The sequence below is a fragment of the Heterodontus francisci genome, chromosome 11, assembly GCF_036365525.1.
Source record: "Heterodontus francisci isolate sHetFra1 chromosome 11, sHetFra1.hap1, whole genome shotgun sequence".
Taxonomy (NCBI): Eukaryota; Metazoa; Chordata; class Chondrichthyes; order Heterodontiformes; family Heterodontidae; genus Heterodontus; species Heterodontus francisci.
Genome location: NC_090381.1, coordinates 30,485,941 through 30,510,566, shown reverse-complemented (window position 1 = coordinate 30,510,566; position 24,626 = coordinate 30,485,941). Strand labels below are relative to the sequence as shown.

The 24,626-nt window shown below is 44.2% G+C and overlaps 1 protein-coding gene across 5 annotated transcripts in view; it reads right to left on the bottom strand.

The window, feature by feature from the left end:
• kif1aa (kinesin family member 1Aa) overlaps nucleotides 1-24,626 on the bottom strand; it is a 520,143-nt gene that overhangs the window by 155,603 nt on the left and 339,914 nt on the right. For all 5 annotated transcript variants that reach the window (XM_068041901.1, XM_068041902.1, XM_068041905.1 and 2 more), the window contains exons 24-31: nucleotides 21,422-21,507; nucleotides 19,791-19,926; nucleotides 18,227-18,389; nucleotides 17,130-17,220; nucleotides 14,751-14,869; nucleotides 13,278-13,333; nucleotides 5,378-5,486; nucleotides 5,099-5,165 (exon numbers count right to left, since the gene is read on the bottom strand). In XM_068041901.1, the coding sequence (XP_067898002.1) occupies nucleotides 5,099-5,165; nucleotides 5,378-5,486; nucleotides 13,278-13,333; nucleotides 14,751-14,869; nucleotides 17,130-17,220; nucleotides 18,227-18,389; nucleotides 19,791-19,926; nucleotides 21,422-21,507 (827 nt within the window). The remainder of the gene's footprint in view (nucleotides 1-5,098; nucleotides 5,166-5,377; nucleotides 5,487-13,277; nucleotides 13,334-14,750; nucleotides 14,870-17,129; nucleotides 17,221-18,226; nucleotides 18,390-19,790; nucleotides 19,927-21,421; nucleotides 21,508-24,626) is intronic.

Sequence of the window (24,626 nt, the reverse complement as noted above, 5' to 3'; positions counted from 1 at the left end):
CTTGGAGATACTACAGACACTACACCTGTGATGAGCTGATCAATGTCAAGGGAGTTCAATCTCACACTGAATGGTTTGGGCAACCTAAGGCTGCTTCTATCGCAAAGTGATGCAATGTCACTTTTTATGATGTATATAATGTCACAGTGTTGATAAACACTTGTACTGTACACCCTCCCCTTACAACATGCTAGGGAGATAATCTATCCAAGTGACAGGAGTGCATATCAGGAACTTGGAGATGGCGGTCAGCATCTTCATTCACAATGCACTCCCATTGGATAAAGCTCTGTGCTGGGGGCTCAAAGGTTAGAAAGCATGCAAATATGGTCCTGATTATATCTGTAAAACTACCAAACGGAGGTCTCGACGTCCAGAAAAAGTGATGCCAAGAACCCCGCATCGCCTTTTCTGTGGGAGGCCCACCAAATCTAGTGCCAATTAGGCACTTAACTGGACAGTGGTGGAACTTCCATGGGATCAGGGACCCTGGTGACAGAAGTTCCGCCCTCTGAGAGCTGCTGGCCAATCAGAGGCCGGCAGCTGTTTCACTGAGCAGCGCCACCGTGAAGGCGGTGGCTGCTGCCAGTAGAGCACCTACCTGAGACCGAGGAGCGGCGCTGGACCCAGGCCACAGGGAGGTCAAGGCAGGAGGGGTCCCGCAGGGTGGGACTCATGGGGGAAGGGGGTGTAGGGGGTTGGTAGCAAGGGTAATGGGGTGGCTCTCAGCGGGCCCCCATTTCCCAATGCTGGGTCCCTTGTTCAGGAACTAACGAGGGACCTACCCCCCCACCCCCCACTCCCCCCCGAGCCAGAAAGCAGCCTACACGGTTCTTCATGCCATGCTTCCCATGCGGCGACAGAGCCGCTCGCCATACGGCTAATTGTGGCGGCAGATGAATGAGGCCCTTAATTGGGATTTAATTTTGGTGGAGGCGGGATGGTGGGGGGGTTCCCACCCCCCCCCCCCCCGCCACAAACCCACCATGTGGGAAAGCATAAAATTCCATCCCATCAGTTCCTACTGCTCATAGAGTCATAGAGTCATACAGCACAGAAACAGACCTTTCGGCCCAACATGTCTGCGCCTACCAACAGGCACCCATCCAATCTAATCCCATTTTCCCACACTTGGCCCGTGGCCTTGTATGCTATGGCGTTTCAAGTGCTCATCTAAATACTTCTTAGATGTTGTGAGGGTTCCTGCCTCTACCACCTCTTCAGGCAGTGTGTTCCAGATTCCAACCACCCTCTGGCTGAAAACATTTTTCCTCAACTCCCCTCTAAACCTCCTGCCCCTTACCTTAAATCTATGCCCCCTGGTTATTGACTCCTCTGCTAATGGACAAAGTTTCTTCCTATCTATCTTATCAATGCCTCTCATAATTTTGTATACCTCAATCAGGTCCCCCTCAGCCTTCTCCGCTCCAAGGAAATCAACCCCAGCCTATCCAGTCTCTCCTCATAGCTGAAATGCTCCAGGTAACATCAGGTAACATCCTGGTGAATCTCCTCTGCACCCTCTCCAGTGCAATCATATCCTTCCTATAGTGTGGTGACCAGAACTGTACACAGTACTCCAGCTGTGGCCTAACCAGCATTTTATACAGCTCTAACATAACCTCCCTGCTCTTATATTCTATGCCTCGACCAATAAAGGCAAGTATCCCATATGCCTTCCTAACCACCTTATCTACCTGAGCTGCTGCCTTCAGTGATCTATGGACAAGTACACCAAGGTCCCTCTGACCCTCTGTACTCCCTAAGGTCCTACCATCCATTGTATATTCCCTTGTCTTGGTAGTCCTCCCAAAGTGCATCACCTCACACTTGTCAGGATTAAATTTCATGGGCCACTGCTCCGCCCATCTCACCAGCCGAACTATATCATCCTGTGATCTAAGGCTTTCCTCCTCACTATCCACGACGCCACCAATTTTCGTGTCATCTGCGAACTTATTGATCATACCTCCTATATTCACGTCTAAATCCTTAATGTGCACTACAAACAGTAAGGGTCCCAGCACTGATCCCTGAGGTACACCACTGATCCCTGAGGTACACCACTGGTCACAGGCCTCCACTCGCAAAAACAACCCTTGACCATCACCCTTTGCGTCTTGCCACTAAGCCAATTTTGGATCCAATTTGCCAAATTACCCTGGGTTCCATAGGCTCTTACCTTCTTAATCAATCTCCCATGCGGGACCTTATCAAAAGCCTTACTGAAGTCCATGTAGACCACATCAACTGCCCTACCCTCATCTACACATATATGATATATATATATCAGGTGGAGCTATCGCATGTACTTATCGCTGTCTTGCTCCTCCCCTCAGTACAATCTGTTGCACGATTGCCTTTAAGAGTGATAGTCCCTTTGAGATCTTAGTATGCTAATGAGCTAAGTGCCAAGGCGCAGTCATGTGACTCAGAGCCAGAGTCACTCTGCAACCCTAATACGCAGAGTCAGGTTCTGTAAATAGTTATCTCTGTACTGTAAAGAATATTTAGCTGTTAATAAACCTGTTAGAGATGTTCAGCAAACTGGACTGCACGCATCTCATTTACAGTGCATCAGATAATATAAAAGAAGTCATTACACTATCACCCTCATTTACTACAGTGCCTGAGCAAATTTGTTCAATGGACTTCCTCTCACACTATTCACAATTCTGTTGCTCTCGCTCAAATGTTGATACATCACTGGGCCAAATCCATGTTGCACCTTTCATTTCTCCCACATTACTGTTCATCGACATTATCATTGTACTTTACACTATTTTATAACTGCAAAACATACTGCACTTGGCAGTGAAGTCATAGATAGAAGCAAGGATCAAGATGGATCTGTCTCATGAGACAGATGAGGAGAATAGATGTATTTAACTAACAATCACTTTACCCTCCCACCCTCCCCGGTGCAGTGAGGATGCAGGGAAGAAGAATGTGCAGGCTGATATATCTGGAGCTTTGGTAAAACAAGAAAGGAGGGTTCAGAGTATCTATCATAGTAGGACTGATAAGATCGATAAAGGAAAACATGGCTGGTTAGAAAGGAGAGTGAGACATTGGAGGCTAAAAGTCAGAAAGGGAATGCTTATAGGAACAGAGGAGCAGGAGTAGGCCATTCAGCTCATCGAGCCTGCCCGCCATTCAATATGATCATGGCTGATCATCCACTTCAATGCCTTTTTCCCACACTATCCTCATATCCCCTTATGTCATTTGTATTTAGAAATCTGTCAATCTCTGCTTTAAAAAGACTCAATGACTGAGCTTCCACAGCCCTCTGGGGTAGAGAATTCCAAAGATTCACAACCCTCTGAGTACAGAAATTTCTCCTCATTTCGGTCCTAAATGGCTAATCTGACAAGTTTGCCCATATCCTGTCCAGGAATGTGAGAGGAGCTAGAACAGCTATAGAACAGCTACAGCAGCATTCAAGCTTGGATGGTGTCTTGTTTAAGGATTATTATACAAAAGACAGGATATCTGGTTCAGATTACAAGGGAGTTCTATTCATACATTCCCAGTTAATGTAATTGTATAATGAGATGCACAGCAATACAGGCACACTCCTAAACATAAGAGGTTCAGACCACTCATAAGAGTGTCGAGCACTGCTGTACCTGAGAGAATATGTAAGGCAGACACAAAACATGTAACATTTGGACTTGAGTTTTATAGAGAATTAAGGGTTTTTGAAAGGCAGTTATGTGAAAGAACAAGTCAATCTTTTCAGTAATAAAAACAGAAACTGGAAATACTCAGCAGGTCTACAAGCATCTGTGGAGACAGAAATAGAGTTAACGTTTGAGGTCTGTGACGTTTCATCAGAACTGGAAAAGGTTAGAAATGTAATAGGCTTTGAGCAAGTGAAAGTGCAAGGAGGTGGGGTGGTGAAGAAGAACAAAAGGGAAGGTCTGTGATAGGGCGGAAGGCAGGAGAGATTAAATGACAAAGATGTCACGGAAAAAGAGTAGTAACAGCCTTAGTAAAAAACAAAGCATTTGTCCAGAGAGAGTGTTAATGGCAGAATAACGAACAACTCCGTCTGAAAGCAAAAACATGAAAAACAAGTTTAAGACTGGTACATGGTAAAAAAACAATCAAAATGGTCGTCATGGTCTGACGTTGTTGAACTTAATGTTGAGTCCAGAAGGCTGTAAAGTGCCTAATCGGAAGATACGTTGCTGTTCCTCGAGCTTGCGTTGAGCTTCATTGGAACACTGCAGCAGGTCGAGGACAGAAATGTGGGCATGAGAACAGGGTGATGTGTTGAAATGGCAAGCAACCGGAAGCTCGGGGTCATGCTTTTGGACTGAGCGGAGGTGTTCTGCAAAGCGGTCGCCCAATCTGCGTTTGGTCTCCCCAGTGTAGAGGAGACCACATTGTGAGCAGCGAATACAGTATACTATATTGAAAGAAGTACAAGTAAATTACTGCTTCACCTGAAAGGAGTGTTTGCGGCCTTGGATAGTGAGGAGGTAAAAGGACAGGTATTACACCTCCTGCGATCACATGGAAGATGCGTGGAAAGGGGACGAGGTGTTGGGGGTGATGGGGGAGTGGACCAGGGTGTCGCGGAGGGAACTGTCCCCTCAGAATGCTGACAGGGGAGGTGAGGGGAAGATGCGTTTCATGGTGGCAATGCACTGGAGGTGGCGGAAATGGAGGAGGATGGTCCTTTGGATGTGGAGGCTGGTGGGATGCAAAGTGAGGACAAGGGGAACCCTGTTGTGGTTCTGGAAGGGAAGGGAAGGGATGAGAGCAGGAATGAGGGAAAAGGGTCGCACACAGTTGAGGGCCCTGTCAACCACAGTGGGGGGAAATCCTTGGTTGAGGAAAAAGGAAGACATGTCATAAGTGTTGTTGTGGAAGGTTGCATCATCAGAAGAGATGTGACAGAGACAGAGAAACTGGGAGAATGAAATGGAGTCCTTACAGGAAGCAGAGTATGAGGAAGTGTATTCGAGGTAGCTGTAGGAGTCGATGGGCTTATAATGAATGTTAGTAGAAACTTTTCAGTGGCAGCTTTGACAACGACAGAGATGTGAGAATTCCAACCCATCTGAAACTGGTTACATAGCAGTACCTGGTGCAATAAGAAAGTTCCATGACATGGCATCCCACCTCTGTGGTCAACAACAGCGGGGATATACCTGAGAAAGGAAAAGAGAGATGGTCACTTCATGCACCGGTCATCCTAGTATTGCCTACTTCTGATACTTACTCAGGTCAAACACAAGTTAAAGGAAACATGTGGTTTTGTAGGACATGAATCATGAATGTCTTTTACTGTTTGATCTTGGGCCTAGCGTGAGCTGGCCTTTAATGGTTTTCAGGTTATGTTGCAATAGCTGATAGTACTTACTCTCCAGTAGCCTCCAGCTCACAGATTTCGAAGAAGACCAGCAGGTCATACTTGCCCTGGCACTGTCCTGCGGTGGGTCGGTTCATGGTGTTTAACTTGGTAGCTGGTACTGTAAATACAATGAACTATTAGTCAGGGCACAGGGAGTAGCCTAGAGTGTGAACCCAAAACCAGCAAGTGGTTCCACCATCAGCTTCCAGCATTATCTGCTCCAAAACCTGATGCTGTGTCAAGCAGCAAAGTTGGCAGCTAAATTATGAACCAACCTCAACTTCATTTTCAAACTCCGATTTGTGTCGGATTCAATATATCATTATGCAAAAAATTATCTTTCAAAGTGTGACTGAGAACAGGGCACAGCTGAAGGAAAGAGTACAACTGAAGGACAGGATTACACCTGAAGGAACAGGACACATCTGAAGGTACAGGATAGACCTGAAGGAACAGGGCATACCTGAAGGTATAGGATATACATAAAGGATAGGATACACCTGAAGGTATAGGATATACATGAAGGATAGGATACACCTGAAGGTATAGGATATACATGAAGGATAGGATACACCTGAAGGTATAGGATACACCTGAAGGTATAGGATATACATGAAGGATAGGATACACCTGAAGGTATAGGATACACCTGAAGGTATAGGATATACATGAAGGATAGGATACACCTGAAGGTATAGGATATACATGAAGGATAGGATACACCTGAAGGTATAGGATATACATGAAGGATAGGATACACCTGAAGGTATAGGATACACCTGAAGGTATAGGATATACATGAAGGATAGGATACACCTGAAGGTATAGGACACATCTGAAGGTACAGGATACACCTGAAAGAAACAGCACATTTCACGGAACAGGACACAAACCTGTCAGAACAGGGCATATTTATATAGCCTTGAGTTAATATTTAACTGTGTCATGAGGGCATTTTGTTACCTGGCAGAGCCTCCTCTTGTTGACATGTATTTATGAGTTGTGTCCATGATATGACTATATGAATCTTTTTTGCAGTTTCTCCTCTGCCCTCCCAGAGGTGCTGACTTATGCTGGGTTACAGTTCCATGGGAGTCTGAAACCCTCAATCCTATGCCTGTGGAGGGCAGTACAGACTAGCTCAGTTGTGACTATTATGGCTTAGTGTTGAACAACATGACAGATTTACCCATTATGCCATTAGGAAAGCTGCAATAATGTCAATCTTAAGATTTAGGCCAATTGATTATGTGGAAAACAGCTGTGAAAGCTAATTTTCAGCCAATTAAAATTACGATCTTTGGAAGTTGCTACAAAATGGTTGATCCGAGGCAGGTGGGAAAAATAAGCAGCTGTTAAAGTTATAAGTGACCCGGAATAAATTAAGGTAAACAGAAAACATTAAACATTAAAGTTAAAAACAAAAACAGAACAAGTGTGACGAAAACAGAAATAGAATTTTTTTTAATAGTTCAGATCGTGTTTAGATGTTTAGTTTAGGCTGTTAGGGCTAGGTTCTAGTAATGAAGACATTCCTGGCGTCTGAGCAGTTTTACTAGTTTTAATTTCAGTGTTTGTGCTGAAAATGTAAGTAATTGGCCTGCCCAGGGAGACAGGCATTTCACTGGACTTTTTGGCAATTTAATGGTTATATGCTCTGGGGCTGCAAGAGATGTTGGCTGGAACCTGAGCTTTCTTCTTGCAATTCTGCCACAACAAATGCTGCTTGACATACAAACAAAAACTCAATTTCTTACATTGAATAAAAACGCAACAAAACACAACCAAAATGGAGAGGTGAGTTAAGGGTAAAGATACAGAGCACACTGCACTAACACCAATCTCACCCACTAAGGTAAGTTCAGATTCAATCTGCCTTTCGAAGTGCAAGTTGTTTCTTTATTAAAGAACGTGCACAGATTATTGAACATCTGGAGCATTTTTGGACCATTTATTTCAATTTCTTCACGCAAGGCAAGACACACTGATAAATGATGAACACCTTGAATGTGCCTCAAAAATGGTGATTTAAAAACAACCAACAACCTCTTAAAGGGGAACACCAAATCTGAGCCATTCACTGCTCTGCATATTTAAGAAAGTGTTAAATTAATAAAATGTTAGTCAGTCGCCACTGATTAAATTAAATTTTAGAATGCCATTTTCTAGTGTTAGAGTCTGCTGTGGCATCACCCTCCCCCTATTCCTGGGTCCCAGTTAAACAGTTATCTTGTATACAAAGTATTTACATTTTTCCTCCATGGGAATCAAAGCTCAGGAAATGGGCACCTTACAGAACTGAATTTTGACCTTTGCTCTTTGACCCAGACAATCACAGCAAGCAAAGCAAAAAACAAAAGCCAGCTCCCTAGATACACACACATGTTCCAGTCTGGATGAGATTGTATTGTAAATATGAAATCTTTTTGATAAGCCACTGAAGCTTTAAGTTCCCTTCTAAAAGGACTTCTGTATTGAAGATGATCTCACTCAATGGAAGATTCAATCACACCTAAGAACTGATTGTTTGGCGATGGGTACCTGAATCATTTGACTGGCAGCTGTTAAATGACCCCAGGACATTTTGATGATAAATATGGAGTGATGTCAAGGTGGATTGGTAGGCCAGGATTTGGACCTCTTTAACTTCAAATATGAATTAATAGAAACCTTTAAAGATCAAAAAAAGGAACAACTGTAGAGGTGTGATTGAATAACAGCAATGGACGAAGTGTGCACTGTCTCACAAAATGAGATTAGTTATAAAATAGACAAGTTACAAATTTGGTGTCATCTAGCTATCCTTAGACTGGCACTCCAGTGGGGAATACATAACCCAGTCCTTCCCTCCCTCTACAGTCTGCAGACTTCTAAAAACCAAAACTTGACATCATCTCATAGCCAATTAATCTTTGCTCTTCTGTTTCCAACCTGGATGGTCTCCCGTACTTTAGGCCTCAGTTCTCCACCAAGACTTTTCAACTTTAAAATATAAATGAATGGAATCAGATTCCATAACGATAGCATTAGTATCAAATCGTAACTCAAAGCTACCCCTCAGTTCGCCTAATCTTCAATTTAGTGAAATACTGCACACTGTTGTCCACTTTTGTTTATGTTGCTGAGCCAAGACACAAGGGGACAGGGCTGAATAAAGACACACAATTGTAACCCATGGAAAGTGGCTTTGAATTGGGTACAACACCAGGGGCAGCAAGGGATGTGGTGATGATTACTCATAGTCAACCTCTGTAGACTGTTAATATATCTCTGCATCAGGAAGGACACAGTGATTCAGGTGCTACCAGGAGAACATTGATTATGGGATATCCTGAGAAAACTAAAGAAAAATGAGGAAAAAGGGATGTAAAAAGACGTAACCTATTATGAGAAACCATGGCAGTTTCAGAGTCCCAACACTGTCTCACAGTGCCATGGTGAACTATTCAATGGTATGGTGAATAGGAATGAGAATTGCCTAAGCATATTTGGGAGTTAAATTTCACAATCATAAAAGAACGGATTGAGATAAATTACTCAACCATATCTGGAGTGCAGGGAAGGGTGAGGTATTCAATTATACAGGGATTGGGAGATGAATTACTCAATTGAACCAGGAACTGTGGAGGTGAAGTACCAAATGTATGGGAATTAGAAGTTGAATTACCCAATAATCTCGGAATCTGTGGGGGAGGGTGAAATATTGAGTGTGTGAAGATTGGGAAATTCATAAACCAAATGTATGGGAAGCTTTGGTGGTGAAATGGCCAATCGTATTGGTGGGGGGGGGGGGGGCGGGTGCGGCGGGGATTGAAGTATCCAATAATATAGTGGGTTGGACAGGTTGAAATAACCATTCAGGTGAGGTGAACTATCCAATTATTTGGGGATTGGGAGATGAATTAGCCAATGATATGAGGAGCTTGGGAGGTGAAGTATCCAATGAAACAGACTTTCCATCAGAGTCCAGTGTTACGAACCATGCATCTGGGCTTTCCTGACAGCACAACCAGGGGAAGAGGGAAGGGGCAAGGGGACATAAACCTCCTCCTCGGAAAGATAGGAAGCAGCGACACTAGCAGCAGACACGGCGTGCATGGACAGCGAGTCCAGGAATGGGAGGTTCAACCCATCAGGCATCAGATGTTTAATCAAAACAAGTGCTTTCTCATTCTCTGCGACGTGTGTGATGAGGAACAGAAAACAACAGAAATAGTAAAATCGCATGAGTTCTGACAATGACAGGATAACAGGTTAACTAATGAGCAGTGTTGAGAAATGTCTCTAACAAATTGAGACAATAAAACATTAAGATTCTAGTACCTGGATATGACCCAGCACAAAATAAGGAATTTCTCACCACTCAAAGCCCACTCAGCTTTGCAGCATACAGGATGATAGTTACCACAGGAACAGTCCAATGTTCATCCACCCATTCCCAACAACATATGGACAAAGAACAATTTTCCATTGGCAGGAGAGTCAATAATCTGAGGCCACAGATTTAAGATAATTTACGAAAGAACCAAAGTGGAGATGAGGAGATTTTTTTCTACACTGCGAGTTATGATCTGGAATGCACTGCCTGAAAGGGTGGTCCAGCAAAAGGGATATATACTTGAAAGGGAAAAAAATTGCAGGGCTATGGGGAAAGGGCCGGGGGAGTGGGATCAATTGGATCGCACTTACTAAGAGCTGGGACAGACGCAATAGGCCAAATGGTCTCCTTCTGAGCTCTATGATTCTATGTTATGTCTATGAATGAGAAAGTGATACATTGACTATATGTACAATAGACCAGGAGCTGTGGGTCTCTTTCTTGAGGCCTATCTCTCACACACTCCAAGCCCCCACAGCTAAAGGAATGACTTGGCTGAGCTATGATTGGACCTGTGTTGGCCATGGCTCAGTGGGTAGCACTCTCATCTCTGAGTCAGAAGGTCCCACTCAAGAGACCTAAACAGAAAAATCAAGGCTGACACTACAGTGTAGAGAGAGTACTGCACTTTTGGATATACTGCCTTTTGCTTACATGGATTTGATGGGTTGAACGGCCTTTTTCTGTGCCGTTATGATTCTATGATATCCCTGTGCACCCCACAACCCCTCAGTCCACCTCAGAGAACAATCTGATGCCCAATAAACTCTTCACTGCTACCCATTGTAATCTGAGCCCTTTGAAAATAAAGAACCCTGCTAAACAGTAAGAATATGAAGTGTGAGAACTGTATCTTGTAAAGGATGCGTGTGCCTATAAGTCCAGTGTAAGCAACAAACAGCTTGTACCCGCTATTCTTAATTCTACTAATACTGAGTAAATTTGTGAACTCAGTAATAACAAGATTAAGTTATTTGAAAAAAAAAATTGTTTATGAACACACTTCCTTACCATTGATTGAACACGCATCCGAAAGGTGAAGCAGACACAGAGAAGGAATGGAACAGTGATCATCAGGGGAGCTGAGGTTAAAAAGTTGTGTTCAAGTAATTTAGGGATACTGAGATTGAAGGACACGGTTAGTGGAATGTAGAGAGACGAAGGTTAAAGCTTGGTACCAGGGTAATGTAGAGAGGCTGAGGGTGACGATCACTATCAGTTGAGGCCAAATCATTGAATATATTCAAGAAAGAGTTAGATATAGTTGTTAGGACTAATAGGATCAAGGGATACGGGGAGAAAGCAGGAACAGGTTACTGAGTTTGGATGATCAGCCATGATTGTATTGAATAGCAGAGCAGGCTCGAAGGGCCGAATGGCCTACTCCTGCTCCTATTTTTCTGTTTCTAATGTAGGATAGTTGGGAATAAAGGTGCAGCATAGGTGAAAAGCGGGGGTGGGGTGTGATGGGGGGGCAGTGGCAAGGTGGGGGAAGAACCTTGATCGTGTCTGAAACATGCTATGTCTTACTTTGATATTATAAAGAAATTGTTTGCCTGTTACTAAGATTACTGACATGCAGAAACTCATCCACCAGGTTAATTAAAATAAATTCTGCTAAACCAGAACCCTTCCCCACATACTCGCTTCCATGCTTTCCCCTCCTGTCCTGAAGGTGCTGACTCTTGCTTTCGTTCAATGGCACCGGTACCAGATGCCCTCAGATAACCTCAGGCACTGGCTATTTTTTTGGACCTGGAACCTTCCTGATCTGTATGGCTCTACAGTACAGTTACCCACTGTGTCGTTGTGTAAGGTCCATGAATTACTTTAATAAAGCTTCATAGGTGGAAATTGGTTGTGGTAAGTTTTCTTGTCTGTAGCAATAACATACCAACAATCAGCATCCCAACTAGGAGGCCCAATGCCTGCCCTAAATTGGTCCACAGGTCCACATTTCCTTAATTTGGATGAGCTGGCAGTGCTTGTTGCGCCTCCATAGGCAGCTTGCCCCTTTTACAAAGCTGAATATCAGCCTGCTTTGCCTTGCTGGCAGCAGCCCTGAAGGTAAGTCCCTGATGTTTGATACAGTGCCACACAACAGACCTGTGAGCAAACTTGTAGCTCATGGAATAAAAGGGATGGGAGCAACATGGATACAAAATTGACTGAGTGACAGGAAACAACAGTAGTGGTTAATGAATGTATTTTGGGCTGGAGGAAGGTTTGTAGTGGAGTTCCCCTGGGATCAGTGTTGGGACCCTTGCTTTTCCTGATATATATTAATGACCTAGACCTTGGTGTACAAGGCACAATTTCAAAGTTTGCATATGATACGAAACTTGGAACATTGTGAACTGTGAGGAGGATAGTGTAGAACTTCAAAAGGACATAGACAAGTTGGTGGAATGGGTAGACAGGTGGCAGATGAAGTTCAATGCAGAGAAATGTGAAGTGATTCATTTTGGTAGAAAGAACATGGAGAGACAATATAAAATAAAGGGTACAATTCTAAAGGGAGTGCAGGAGCAGAGGGACCTGGGTATATATGTGCATAAGTCATTAAAGGTGGCAGGACAGGTTGAGAGAGCGGTTAATAAAGCATACAGTATTCTGGGATTTATTAATAGGGGCATAGAGTACGAGAGCAAGGAAGTTATGTTGAAGTTGTATGAGACATTAGTTTGGTCTCAGCTGGAGTATTGCGTCCAGTGCTGGGAGCCACACTTTAGCAAAGACGTGAGGGCATTGGAGAGAAACTGTTCCCACTCGTGAAAGGATTGAGAATGAGAGGGCACAGATTTAAAGTATTTGGTAAGAGAAGTAAAAGTGACGAGGAGAAATTTTTTCACACAGCGAGTGGTTAAGGTCTGGAATGTGCTGCCTGAGAACGTGGTGGAGGCAGATTCAATTGGAGCATTCAAAAGGGAATTAGACTGTCGTATGAAAAGGAAGAATGTGCAGGATTACGGGGAGAAGGCAGGGGAATGGAACTGAGGGACTTGCTCTTTCAGAAAGCCAGTGCGTACACAATGGGCCGAATGGCCTCCTTCTGCACTGTAACGATTCTGTGATCCTGTGAAGTCCAAGGAGGGATGGCGAGGCAATGGAGCGAATGGGTGCAACCGCAACGTAGGGAACATTCCTGCTCTTTCTGGCACCAGGACAATAATTGCTGACTGCTTTTTTATGTATGTTGGCAGCGGTTGAAGATTCCTAAGCAGGGCAGACCCCCCACCTGCTCCAGCTGATCGCCAATCATTTTTGGCAAAGGGATCAAAGAATGGTTTTAGGCTGCTCATTTACACTTGTAAGGCATCTAATGCCAGTTTAGGTGGCCACCTTGGAAACCACCTTTACCAATGGTGGCGCATGTAGTGCAGGCACAGATAGGGTGCAGAAGTTGCACTTCAAAGTTGGTACTTTTCCTGCCTGTTATCCACCCAATTTCTACCCCTCTATATGGCTACAGGTAAGATTAGATACTTCTATGCAAAGCAATAAAACATTAAACAATTGTAATCTTTTCACCTGGCTTAGACAAGGGCATCACGCGAGGAAACTGTCGGCGAGATGGCCTCAGGGGGCTAGGAATAGAAGGAAAAAAACAGATGAATTCCAGCTAGAATACGTTATGGAGAAAGACTTTTATTCAAAAATAGATCACTGAGCTGAGACTTTATCAGCACATGGTACCATCAAAGGATCGCTTGCATACTGAGGTTCCCATTTCGGTTAGGAAGTGTGGGGTCTGTCATTGAGCAAATCTAAAGGCACTACTTCACTGGGAATGAGAGATATCAGAGAAGTGAGGGTAGGTCAACTGAACTGTTGCCAACTGCCCCCTTGCATCTGGCACAGGATAGGGCTTGCAGAGACTGGGATACAGATTTCCTTCCTCTCCAGCTTCAGGATGCACAAGAAACAAGTCTTGCCATATATCTGCCACTCCCTACATCTCTTTGCCTTTACTCTTGGACTGTCCGCTAATCAGACATCCTGAATTCTCGGGTTCAAACCAAGGTTTTGCCTTTCCTTCTCTGTTCTGTGGTCACACAATGCTATTTGGAGGTGCGGCTATCCCCCACCATCCCAGCAGTTAAAAGGCAGCACTAACATGCCAGCTCCAAATTTGGATCTGAATCTGAATCTGACAGATGCAGAGAAAGAAGGAGCAAGAGAAATTAAAACAGCTTTTTTTTTCCCTGGAATTTCCTCTCTCTGAAGGCCCATCTTCATCTCCATGCGCTGGAGACCATTACCATGTCAGGAAGCCACTTGTAGTTATGCATGAGTGGCCTGGAGTGAACCCCAGCTGGGTTTGTTTGTCTTTCCCTATGGCAAGTGCTTGGCCTCAAATGGACAACATCGCTGCCTGAGCTCAGGAGGCTCCATGTTTGGAATAACTGGACCAACTGTATTGTGGTATGTTACAATTCATTTTATCACCAAATTTGATTTAATTTCCTCCCTCTACTTTTTTCTTCACAAAACACATTCTTCCCTGGCTGTGAGGACAGGGCGGTTGGATGTGGGGATGGTGGGTGTGACCTCCCTATGTGACACATCAAATCCCCAACCCTCTGCCTTTAGCTGTTCATCTGACAAGCTGTGAGGAATTTATCCTGAGATCACTCTCCTTCTGCTGATTGTAACTTGTGAGCCAATGTTTGACTTCTGTTAAGCAGCAAGTCCTGGGTGCTAACTCATATCCTGGCATTAGGTGGTACAGACATGGGAATGCTATGACCCTCGGCCCCTATGAGTTGTGTGCTCTTTACTTGGTTTTCAAGGAGACTCTCCTTGCTGGTGTTATACTAAAACCACCAGGAGTTTGTCATAACTCAGATCCTTTTCACCCATTACAATACAAAGAGATTAAAGTTTGGTGCAGAACCTTCAATGGCTTTCAATGCTGTATAGAGTGAGATACTGACTTTGAGGTTGAAATAGAATAAAGGATTATTTCTGCTGAAGACAATGAGATATACTGGGAGTATCTACCTGATGAGGTCCTTGCAGAGTGGTGGGAATGGGTGCTGTTGATAGTGTCCAAACACCTCAAAGACAATGGGCTGAGTCTTAATATACTCTATGAAGGATTTGGTCACTTCTACTGCAATCTGCAAAAAAAAGTATAGTCTTCACTGTATACAACTGTTTGTTTAATTGAGTTTTCAAGAGTTAACAAAGACACAAATTTCCAGACTGCTGATGACATTATCTGGACAGTACTTGTGGGAGGGCACATTGGGATGCATAGATTGCTGTCAAAGTTGTAGAATGCTGGAGAGCCATAGATGTCACAGCTGGAAAAATTTGGTTTGCCTGGGAGCATCAGCCAGGAATCCTACCTACTCTAGCTGATAGTTTTGTCAGTTGACGTCATCGCTCTTGGCTAACGTCAGCTGGGTTGGTCTCCCTGATCTCCTCCTGGGAGTGTACACCTTCCGATTTTGGCTTCATTTGCAACCCTTTCCTTCTGCTTCACCGTCAGCACCAGTTCTTGCAGATGTCCTGGCTTTACCTCCTGGAACTTTCTCATCTTCTACCTCTCTCCCCTTCTTTGAAAATTGTGCCCAGAGCATCCACAATTTCCACCCTTGCATCTGGACTGGGTGACTTTTCTACTTTGACAACTGCCAAACTTTTGAGTAAACCCTGTTTATTTTTATCCTATCCAATGTCACTACTACTGCCTCCTTTATTGCTCAATTGGCAGCATCCTCTTCTCTAGTGAAGACAAATGTAAAGTACTCATTTAGTATGTCAGCCATGCCCTCTGCCTTCCCAGGAATATTGTCATTTTGACAATTTTCCAATCCTCATTAGATATGGGGATGGTGCCAGAGGACTGGAGGATTACAAGTGTTACACCCCTGCTCACTAGTGGGGAGAGGGGTAAACCTGGCAACTACAAAACAGTCAGCCGAAAGTTGGTGGTGGGAAAACTTTCAGAGACAATAATCTTTGACAAAATTAATTGGCATTTGAAAAAGTAAGTGAAAGTCAATTTGTTAAAGGGAAATTGTGTTTGACTAGCATCATTGAGTCCTTTATTAATATAACAGAGAGGGATGATGAAGGTAATGCAGGGGTCACTGTATAGATGGATTTTCAAAAGGTGGTTGACAAAGTACCACACAATAGACTTGTTAGCAAAATTAAGGCCCATGGGATTAAAGGGACAGTGGCTATATGGATATAAAATTGGCTAAAGGATGGAAAGCAGAGTAGTGGTGAATGGTTGTTTTTCAGATTGGAGAGAGGTATACAGTGGTGTTCCCCAGGAGTCAGTGTTGGAACTACTGCTCTTTTTGATATATATTAATGACCTGTACTGACAGGCAATATAAATTAAATATAATTTTAAAGGGAGAGCAGGAACAGGGAGACCTGGGGTTGTATGTACAAAAGTCTTTGAAGGACAAGTTGAAAAGGTTGTTAAAAACGCATATAGGATCCTTGGCTTTATTAATAGAAGCGTAGAGTACAAAAAGAAGGAAGTTATGCCAAACCTTTGCAAAACACTGGTTAGACCTCAGCTGGAATATTGTGTCCAATTCTAGGCACCACACGTTATGAAGGATGTCAAGGCCTTACAGAGGGTGCAGGACAGATTTACGAGAATGGTATTAGGCATGACGAATTAGAGAAATTGGGGTTCTCCTTACAACAGAGAAGGTTAAAAGGAGATTTGATACAGATGTTCAAAATCATGAATGGCTTTGATAGAGTAAATAAGGAGAAACTGTTTCCAATGGCAGAAGGGTCGGTAACCAGAGCACACAGATTTAAGGTAATTAGCAAAAGAATCAGAGGCACATGACGAAACATTTTTTTACATAATGTGTTGTTGTGATCTGGAATGCACTGCTTGAAAGGGTGGTGGAAACAGATTCAGTAATAACTTTCAAAAGAGAATTGGATAAATACCTGAAAGAAAAAAAAATACACAGCTATGGGCAAACAGCAGACTAATTGGATAGTTCTATCCAAGAGCCGCCATATGCACAATGCGCCAAATAGCCTCCTTCTATGCTGTATCATTCTCTGATTCTCGTTTTGAGAATCCATATTTTTCTACACTCCTGCTCTTCTCTATTGCAGACTCATCTATCACTTGCTGGAGAGGGCAGAAGACAGAACATCTGCTCTCCCTCAGTGTGCAGGCATGGGCAGAGAATAAAATTACTGCCCTGTGAATCACATTTGCTTTTAAATGGGCATTAATAGTGTACAGCCTAAACAGACAACACCAATCTGCCAACAACAGGCTCTAAGAAGAGCATCATCACCAGCGCGAGGCACTCAAATACAACACGTCAGGCATTCTATCTAGTTCTATATAATCACAGTTAGGTCTTCACTTGGGACACTCACATTCTGTACATGGTAAAAGCCAAGCGGGGGGCCTCGGCCTGTGTTTTTCAGCGGCTCTGTAGAAAAGGCTTCTTCTTGGCGATGGATGAAACTGTAAAAGAGATTAAATCACAATTGAACCTTCTTGGTCAGAGGTTCCTTTGGCTTATGCCATCAGTCTTGAACAGAAAGATCAGATCACTCAGAGCTTCATGGACTGTAGTGTGTGGCAACTAGAATAGGGATGATCGAAAGCTGCTCTACTGGATACAATAGTAAACATAGTGCGTTGCAGCAATCCCAGAAGGACAACTGCCCAACCCTGTATGCAGAGTGCACTGCATTAATTCTGGTAGTCAGATCATTTTAAACATCAGCCTTATGTTATCTCTGACTTGACCAAGAGCATTTAGACGTCAGAGATATAGCACAGCCTCCATAGTTTATGGCAATGGATCTAGATAGCAAAGATATAATAAAGCTTTAATAGGTGTGGCAATGAGTGGATATAACATGGCCTCCATAGCTACTCAAGGAGCCCGTTCACACAGGAGCCAAAAGAAACATTTCAAAGACAATCTCAAAACCTCCATGATGGTCTGCTCTTTTAACATCAACAAATGGGAAGCAGATGCCCAAGCGCGACCAAAATGGCAATTCATCATCAAAATGGTGTCAATTAACGAGAGCAGCCACTGAGAGAGAACGATGAGACAGATGGAAAGAGAGGGCAAGCTGCTCGAGCCAACAATCTATCACCACCTCTACCAGCCGACAACCATTGTCCTCACTGTGGAAGACTAAGATAGGGCTCATCAGCCATCTGTGAACCCACAGTCAACAGTGACATTTCACTTCCACCCAGTCATCTGCAAGGAAGAACCATCCTTGACATAAGGGACACAACATAGCCACAATAGGCACAGTAATGGCTTTATATAGCACAAATTTTCAATAGTCATGGTACTAGATCAATACATCATGGATATATCTCAAACCCAAATAACATGACAATGAGTGGATACATTATGACCTCCACAGTTCTTTATAGCACAGATACATCATGGCTTCCACAGGTATGGCAGTGGGTCTACAGAGTATGATAATGAGTGACTTACTTGAACTGACAGAAGATATCGGCATATTCAGCAGAGATACTCGAGGCCTGTAGGACTGTCACTCTGAAAGTGAAGTTGCTGCCGATTTTCAGGTGTTCTACCATTCCATCCATCTGGGTCTCTACTGGTGACTTCACTGGACTGTCAGGCTCCTCCTGGGTGGCTGCAGAATTTAAACAAAACCACAAACAATTAGTGGGGAACTTCATTCCCTCCTGCTCCCGCCACACCAACCCCTCTCTGCCCAAATCCCCTCCGACCCACTCAGCTCGCAAAGATAGAGGCATGCTTAACAAGGGGGGAGGTTTAAGATGGTGGAGATTGGGGATTCCTGCCTTACTCCCACCCTTCAGCATTTTAATGAGGCTGAAATCCGGTACAGGAAGGCCTCCTGCCTCAGGGAAAAGAGGGCCTGATTTAAATGGCATTGGGAAGTGTACGCCATTTTAATCACAGGCCTGACTAAGGCCTGAACCATCTGAAACCCAGATGCAAAAGCTTGCAGCAGCCAGGACCATGGCCACAGGAGACGATAGGAGACCCAGAAAAGTAACATTTAAATGTTGCCTTTAGGTGTTCCTTGTGGACCATGAGGAACAGGAGCGTTCCTTCGCACCCCAAAAGCATGCATTGGGCACCCCTTGCCCTAGATTCCCCACCTCTCCTTACCTGTGATTGTGAACTTTCCTGATTCCCTCCCTCACATTTCTTATTGACCTCGGTGGAGACAATTTCAGTGAGTCCCTGGTGACAGCCGCACCCCCTCCACCCCCACCAACAATTTTGACTCTCACCCACCAGCTTTGGGTGGAAATTGGTGTTTTGATCTCCCAGGCTTCAAGCTCTTGGTGGGGATGGCAGTGTGTCTGGGCTAGCTGTTTGAAGGAGTTGTCCAATTAGTCCCACGTCCCTGCTCTGTCCTCAGACCCTTGTAAATATTTTGATTTCACGTTTCTATCCAATTTCCTTTTGAAAGTTATGATTGAATCTTCTTCCCTTTCAGGCAGTGCATTTCAGATCATAATAACTCACTAAGTAAAACAAAATAAATCTCCTCACCTCCCCACAGGGATGTGAAAACCTGATCCTTAGAGCTCCGGAGCTTATTGATGAAGGAAAGTTTTCCCAACGCTTCTGAACAAGAGAGCTGGAAGGTCCCAGGGTCAACACTTGGTTTATGTTGAATTTACTGAAATTGGGGCAAATTGGGAGATATAAAACAGGTGACTGAATCTCTATCACCTGTTTAACTCTATCTCCCAAAATCAAATTTACCCTCAAGGCATAGAAATTTGAATGGGATCACGAGACTGATTTTTCCTTCCCAGGGGTTCTGCAACTGATTTTTCTGCCCCACCATTTTGGCTGATTTCAATAATGTTGGCACAAACCTGTTGGCACTGGGACATTCAATCGCCTTTGTTTAAATGTTCCTAGAAAACATTTCTCCAGTTAACCCCTGACCTCTGAAGCACAGGTATTCATGTGTCAAATAAGGTTTTAAACCATGATTCAAATGGAGTGAGACATACGTCACCATTGGTTTTGATGGGGCAGTGATTACCTGCACAGGTGTTGTTATTGACCTCATCGGCTGAGGGTCCTGAATCGCTCGACTGACCCTGTCCTTCAACGATTCGCAACTCCTCCTGCGATGTGCCAGAGCGAGACATTCCAGTTGTACAACAATCTGACTGAAACTAAACACAATAGAGAGGATCGCAGGGTAAACATCACACAAACAGTCCCGCAGGCACTGCTGATGGTCAATCATGGCAATGTCATTTAAACCATAGATGTTTACAGCCAATTGGCCCATTGTGTCTGTACTCTTTGCTGGAGTAATCCAAAACTAACCCCACTGCATTACTCGATCCTATATTCTGTATCTTCCTCTGCTTCAAAGACTTGTTCAATTTTCCCATAAATGCCTCAACTACTTACTCAGCAAAGAATTCCCTGCTCTAACAACCCTCTACGTAAAGAAATTTCTTCCAATTTTACTCCTCACTCTCAGTGATCTTTTTAAAATGATGACCTTTCATCACTGACCAAAGGAAATAGTCTTTATTCACATTCTTTATTGGTTTAAAAACCTCCATTAACTCTCCCCTTGGCCTTGTCTGCTCCATTGGAAAAAACCCTCGAATTTCAAGTCCTTCTTTGTAACTCTAGTTTGACATCCTTGGTATCCCACTGAATCAACACTGTATGCTGTCTGTGGCTTTATTGCTCTTTCTAAAATGAGATGCTCAAAAACTGCACACAGTACTCCAATAAGGCTTAACCAATGTTTTCGATAAATTCTATAAATTATTTCTTGGCTTTACCTATCTGTACTTTTACTTCAGGGAATTGTGTATTGAAACCCCTGGGTCTCAATGTTCATCCATGCCTTCCAGCCTCTTCCTACCGAGTATATAATCTCAACACTTTGTTTTCTCACCCAACATATATTACTGCACACCTCTCCATATTAAGTTGCATCTGCCACTTGTTTGCCATTCTGCTAACCAGTCTAGGTTTTCCTGAAGTGCTGAATGGTCAATAGGTTTAGAAACACAAGAAAGCATGAAACAATAAGATGGCATTTCACCCATCAAGCTGACTAGTTCCAGGTACAATCTGTGCCATCATGGATTCTATACCACCCCACAAATCTCCTTCCAAACACCATGTACAATCTATTTGATCATGGATTCTCCCTACCTACTTAATTTCCTTCCATATACCGGCCAGATGCTCACAGTTAGGAGTTACTGTTGGGGAATCTCACAGCTAGGGGTTACTGGAGGGAATCTCGGGGTCAGGAGTTCCTGACAGGCAACCTCACAGCTAGGGGTCAGTGTGGGTAATCTCAGGACGAGGGGTCGCTGTGGATAACCTCACGGCTAGGGGGTTCCTGTGGGTAGTCTCAGGACTACGGTCAAGCGCAGTTAGGATGCAACACATTACTGTGGGGTCTCCTCAGGGCTAGAGATTTTTTTAAATTACAAGTATATTTCCAAATAAAGATACACCAGCCCAGACTTCCTCACAATATGTGAAATACAAATCTAGAGATGTGTACATGAAGTTTTCAATTTTTGGTATATTATTTCTCATTTCTTTCTCATCTAGTTTCATTTTCTAGTGAGCCATGTGTAGCAGGATTTCAGAGGACTATGTGACGGAAAAGCCTGCGAATAGCATTACCTTCTCAAAGTGCTGGTCATCAAAGGAGATCTTGGCTGTTCCTGATTGTCGAACCCCAGACCCATAATCTGGAGCTTCCTCATCGGCTAAAAAGGACACAATGAAAGAATATTACTCAATGAAATAAAGCTGTGGGTAATGAATGTTGTAACCTCCTTGAATTTCCTTTGTTACAAGAGCTTGATTCGTGACAGTCTTTGCATCTTAGCTGATTAGATTAAGGGGGCCATTCTCCACGTTTTCATCCAATGGCAAAACTTACTGCACCAACATCACCTAATTTAATGCATATTAAAGTTTGTACTCGGAATATGAAGGCAGTAAAACAGGGGATCATTTTATCCTAACTTGCCCAGTACAAAGCTGATGGGATTGGATCAAATAGCTGACTTACACCTCACCCTGATTTTACTTTCTGCAAATTGGGCTGGGTGTAAAAAGTGCAGCTAATCTAATCTGGTCAGTTTCTCATCCGGCGGGTGAGGTTAAAATTATTGCCAAACTCAGGTAACTTCATCTTGAATGGTAGCAGGAAGCAGTGATAGTGAATCAACACTCCATTTTGCACCCTGTGTGGTTTTCCTTCCCATTGATTTCTACCTGAGACAGATTTAACTGCCAGACTATCCAAACTCATTGCCTGTAGTTCTTTAGAGACTGCAAAAGTGAAGTTTCTTTCCCCTTTCTGTCTGTTTTGATCCTCACCAGTTCTTATTAGACCCAATGTACCTCATGTGTAGGTATTGGCTTCCAAACCTGAAGATGTTCACTACCCAGCTCTGACCTTTCTCAGATCCTCTGAACTGAGGAAGAGACTGGGCACAGAGTAAGGCCCACTAGTCCTCAACAGTACCAGCAATGGATGCCTGTCTGCTGGCCTGAGAGCAAAGCGAGGAGGGAGTCATCAGTACAACACTGCTGCCTCACTTAAATGTGATTTGAATGTCTGCACCGGCTACATCCCCTGGGTGTACCCTTTAACTCTGCAATTCCCCAGGTAATACTAGGGAGACAGAGACCCAGAGTCATCAGCCTCCTCTTTCTTCTGCTGCTTTCAACCGGGCAATAAGAAATCCCTGATGCAAAACAGAGAAAAGCCAGAACTAAGATATTTGTCGAATCAGCCTGGGCTGCCAGTGAACCCAAGACGTAATAGTGAAAAGACAGTGTCTGACCCATTGTACCACCTAGTCCCAGAGTGTGAAAGGACAGTGTCTGACCCAGTGTACCACCCAGTCCCAGAGAGTGAAAAGACAGTCAGACCCACTGTACCACCTAGTCCCAGAATGTGAAAAGACAGTCAGACCCACTGTACCACCTAGTCCCAGAGTGTGAGAAGACAGTGTCTGGCCCACTGTACCATCCAGTCCCAGAGTGTGAAAAGACAATCAGATCCACTGGACCACCCAGTCCCAGAGTGTGAAAGGACAGTGTCAGACCCACTGTACCACCTAGTCCCAGAGTGTGAAAAGAAAGTGTCTGACCCACTGTACCACCAGTCCCAGAGTGTGAAAAGACAGTGTCTGACCCAATGTACCACCCAGTCCCAGAGTGTGAAAGGACAGTGTCTGACCCACTGTCCCACCCAGTCCCAGAGTGTGAAAAGACAATCAGACCCACTGTACCACCTAGTCTCAGAGTGTGAAAAGACAGTGTCAGACCCACTGTACCATCCAGTCCCAGAGTGTGAAAGGACAGTGTCTGACCCAGTGTACCACCCAGTCCCAGAGAGTGAAAAGACAGTCAGACCCACTGTACCACCTAGTCCCAGAATGTGAAAAGACAGTCAGACCCACTGTACCACCTAGTCCCAGAGTGTGAGAAGACAGTGTCTGGCCCACTGTACCATCCAGTCCCAGAGTGTGAAAAGACAATCAGATCCACTGGACCACCCAGTCCCAGAGTGTGAAAGGACAGTGTCAGACCCACTGTACCACCTAGTCCCAGAGTGTGAAAAGAAAGTGTCTGACCCACTGTACCACCAGTCCCAGAGTGTGAAAAGACAGTGTCTGACCCAATGTACCACCCAGTCCCAGAGTGTGAAAGGACAGTGTCTGACCCACTGTCCCACCCAGTCCCAGAGTGTGAAAAGACAATCAGACCCACTGTACCACCTAGTCTCAGAGTGTGAAAAGACAGTGTCAGACCCACTGTACCATCCAGTCCCAGAGTGTGAAAAGACAGTGTCTGACCCAATGTACCACCTAGTCCCAGAGTGTGAAAGGACAGTGTCTGACCCACTGTCCCACCCAGTCCCAGAGTGTGAAAAGACAATCAGACCCACTGTACCATCCAGTCCCAGAGTGTGAAAAGACAATCAGACCCACTGTCCCACCCAGTCCCAGAGTGTGAAAGGACAGTGTCTGACCCATTGTACCACCCAGTCCCAGAGTGTAAAAGGACAGTGTCTGACCCACTGAACCACCCAGTCCCAGAGTGTGAAAAGACAGTGTCTGACCCAATGTACCACCTAGTCCCAGAGTGTAAAAGGACAGTATCTGACCCACTGAACCACCCAGTCCCAGAGTGTGAAAAGACAGTGTCTGACCCAATGTACCACCCAGTCCCAGAGTGTAAAAGGACAGTGTCTGACCCACCACACACCCAGTCCCAGAGTGTGAAAGGACAGTGTCTGACCCCACTGAACCACCCAGTCCCAGAGTGTAAAAAGACAGTGTCTGACCCACTGTACCACCCAGTCCCAGAGTGTGAAAAGACAGTGTCTGACCCATTGTACCACCTAGTCCCAGAGTGTAAAAGGACAGTGTCTGACCCACCACACACCCAGTCCCAGAGTGTGAAAAGACAGTGCCTGACCCACTGTACCACCTAGTCCCAGAGTGTGAAAGGACAGTGTCTGACCCAGTCCCAGAGTGTGAAAGGACAGTGTCTGACCCAGTCCCAGAGTGTGAAAGGACAGTGCCTGACCATTATTAAGGATGTAATAACAGAATCCATTATTAAGGAAGTAATAACAGGACATTTAGAAAGTCAAAACGCAATCCATCAGAGTCAACATGGTTTTATGAAGAGTAAATCGTGTTTGACTAATTTGCTAGAGTTCTTCAAAGATGTAACAAGTAAAGTGGATAATGGGGATCCTGCAGATGTAGTATATCTGGACTTCCAGAAGGCATTTGATAAGGTGCTGCACACAAGGTTAAAACACAAGGTAAGATAGCATGGGGTTAGGGGCAATTTATTA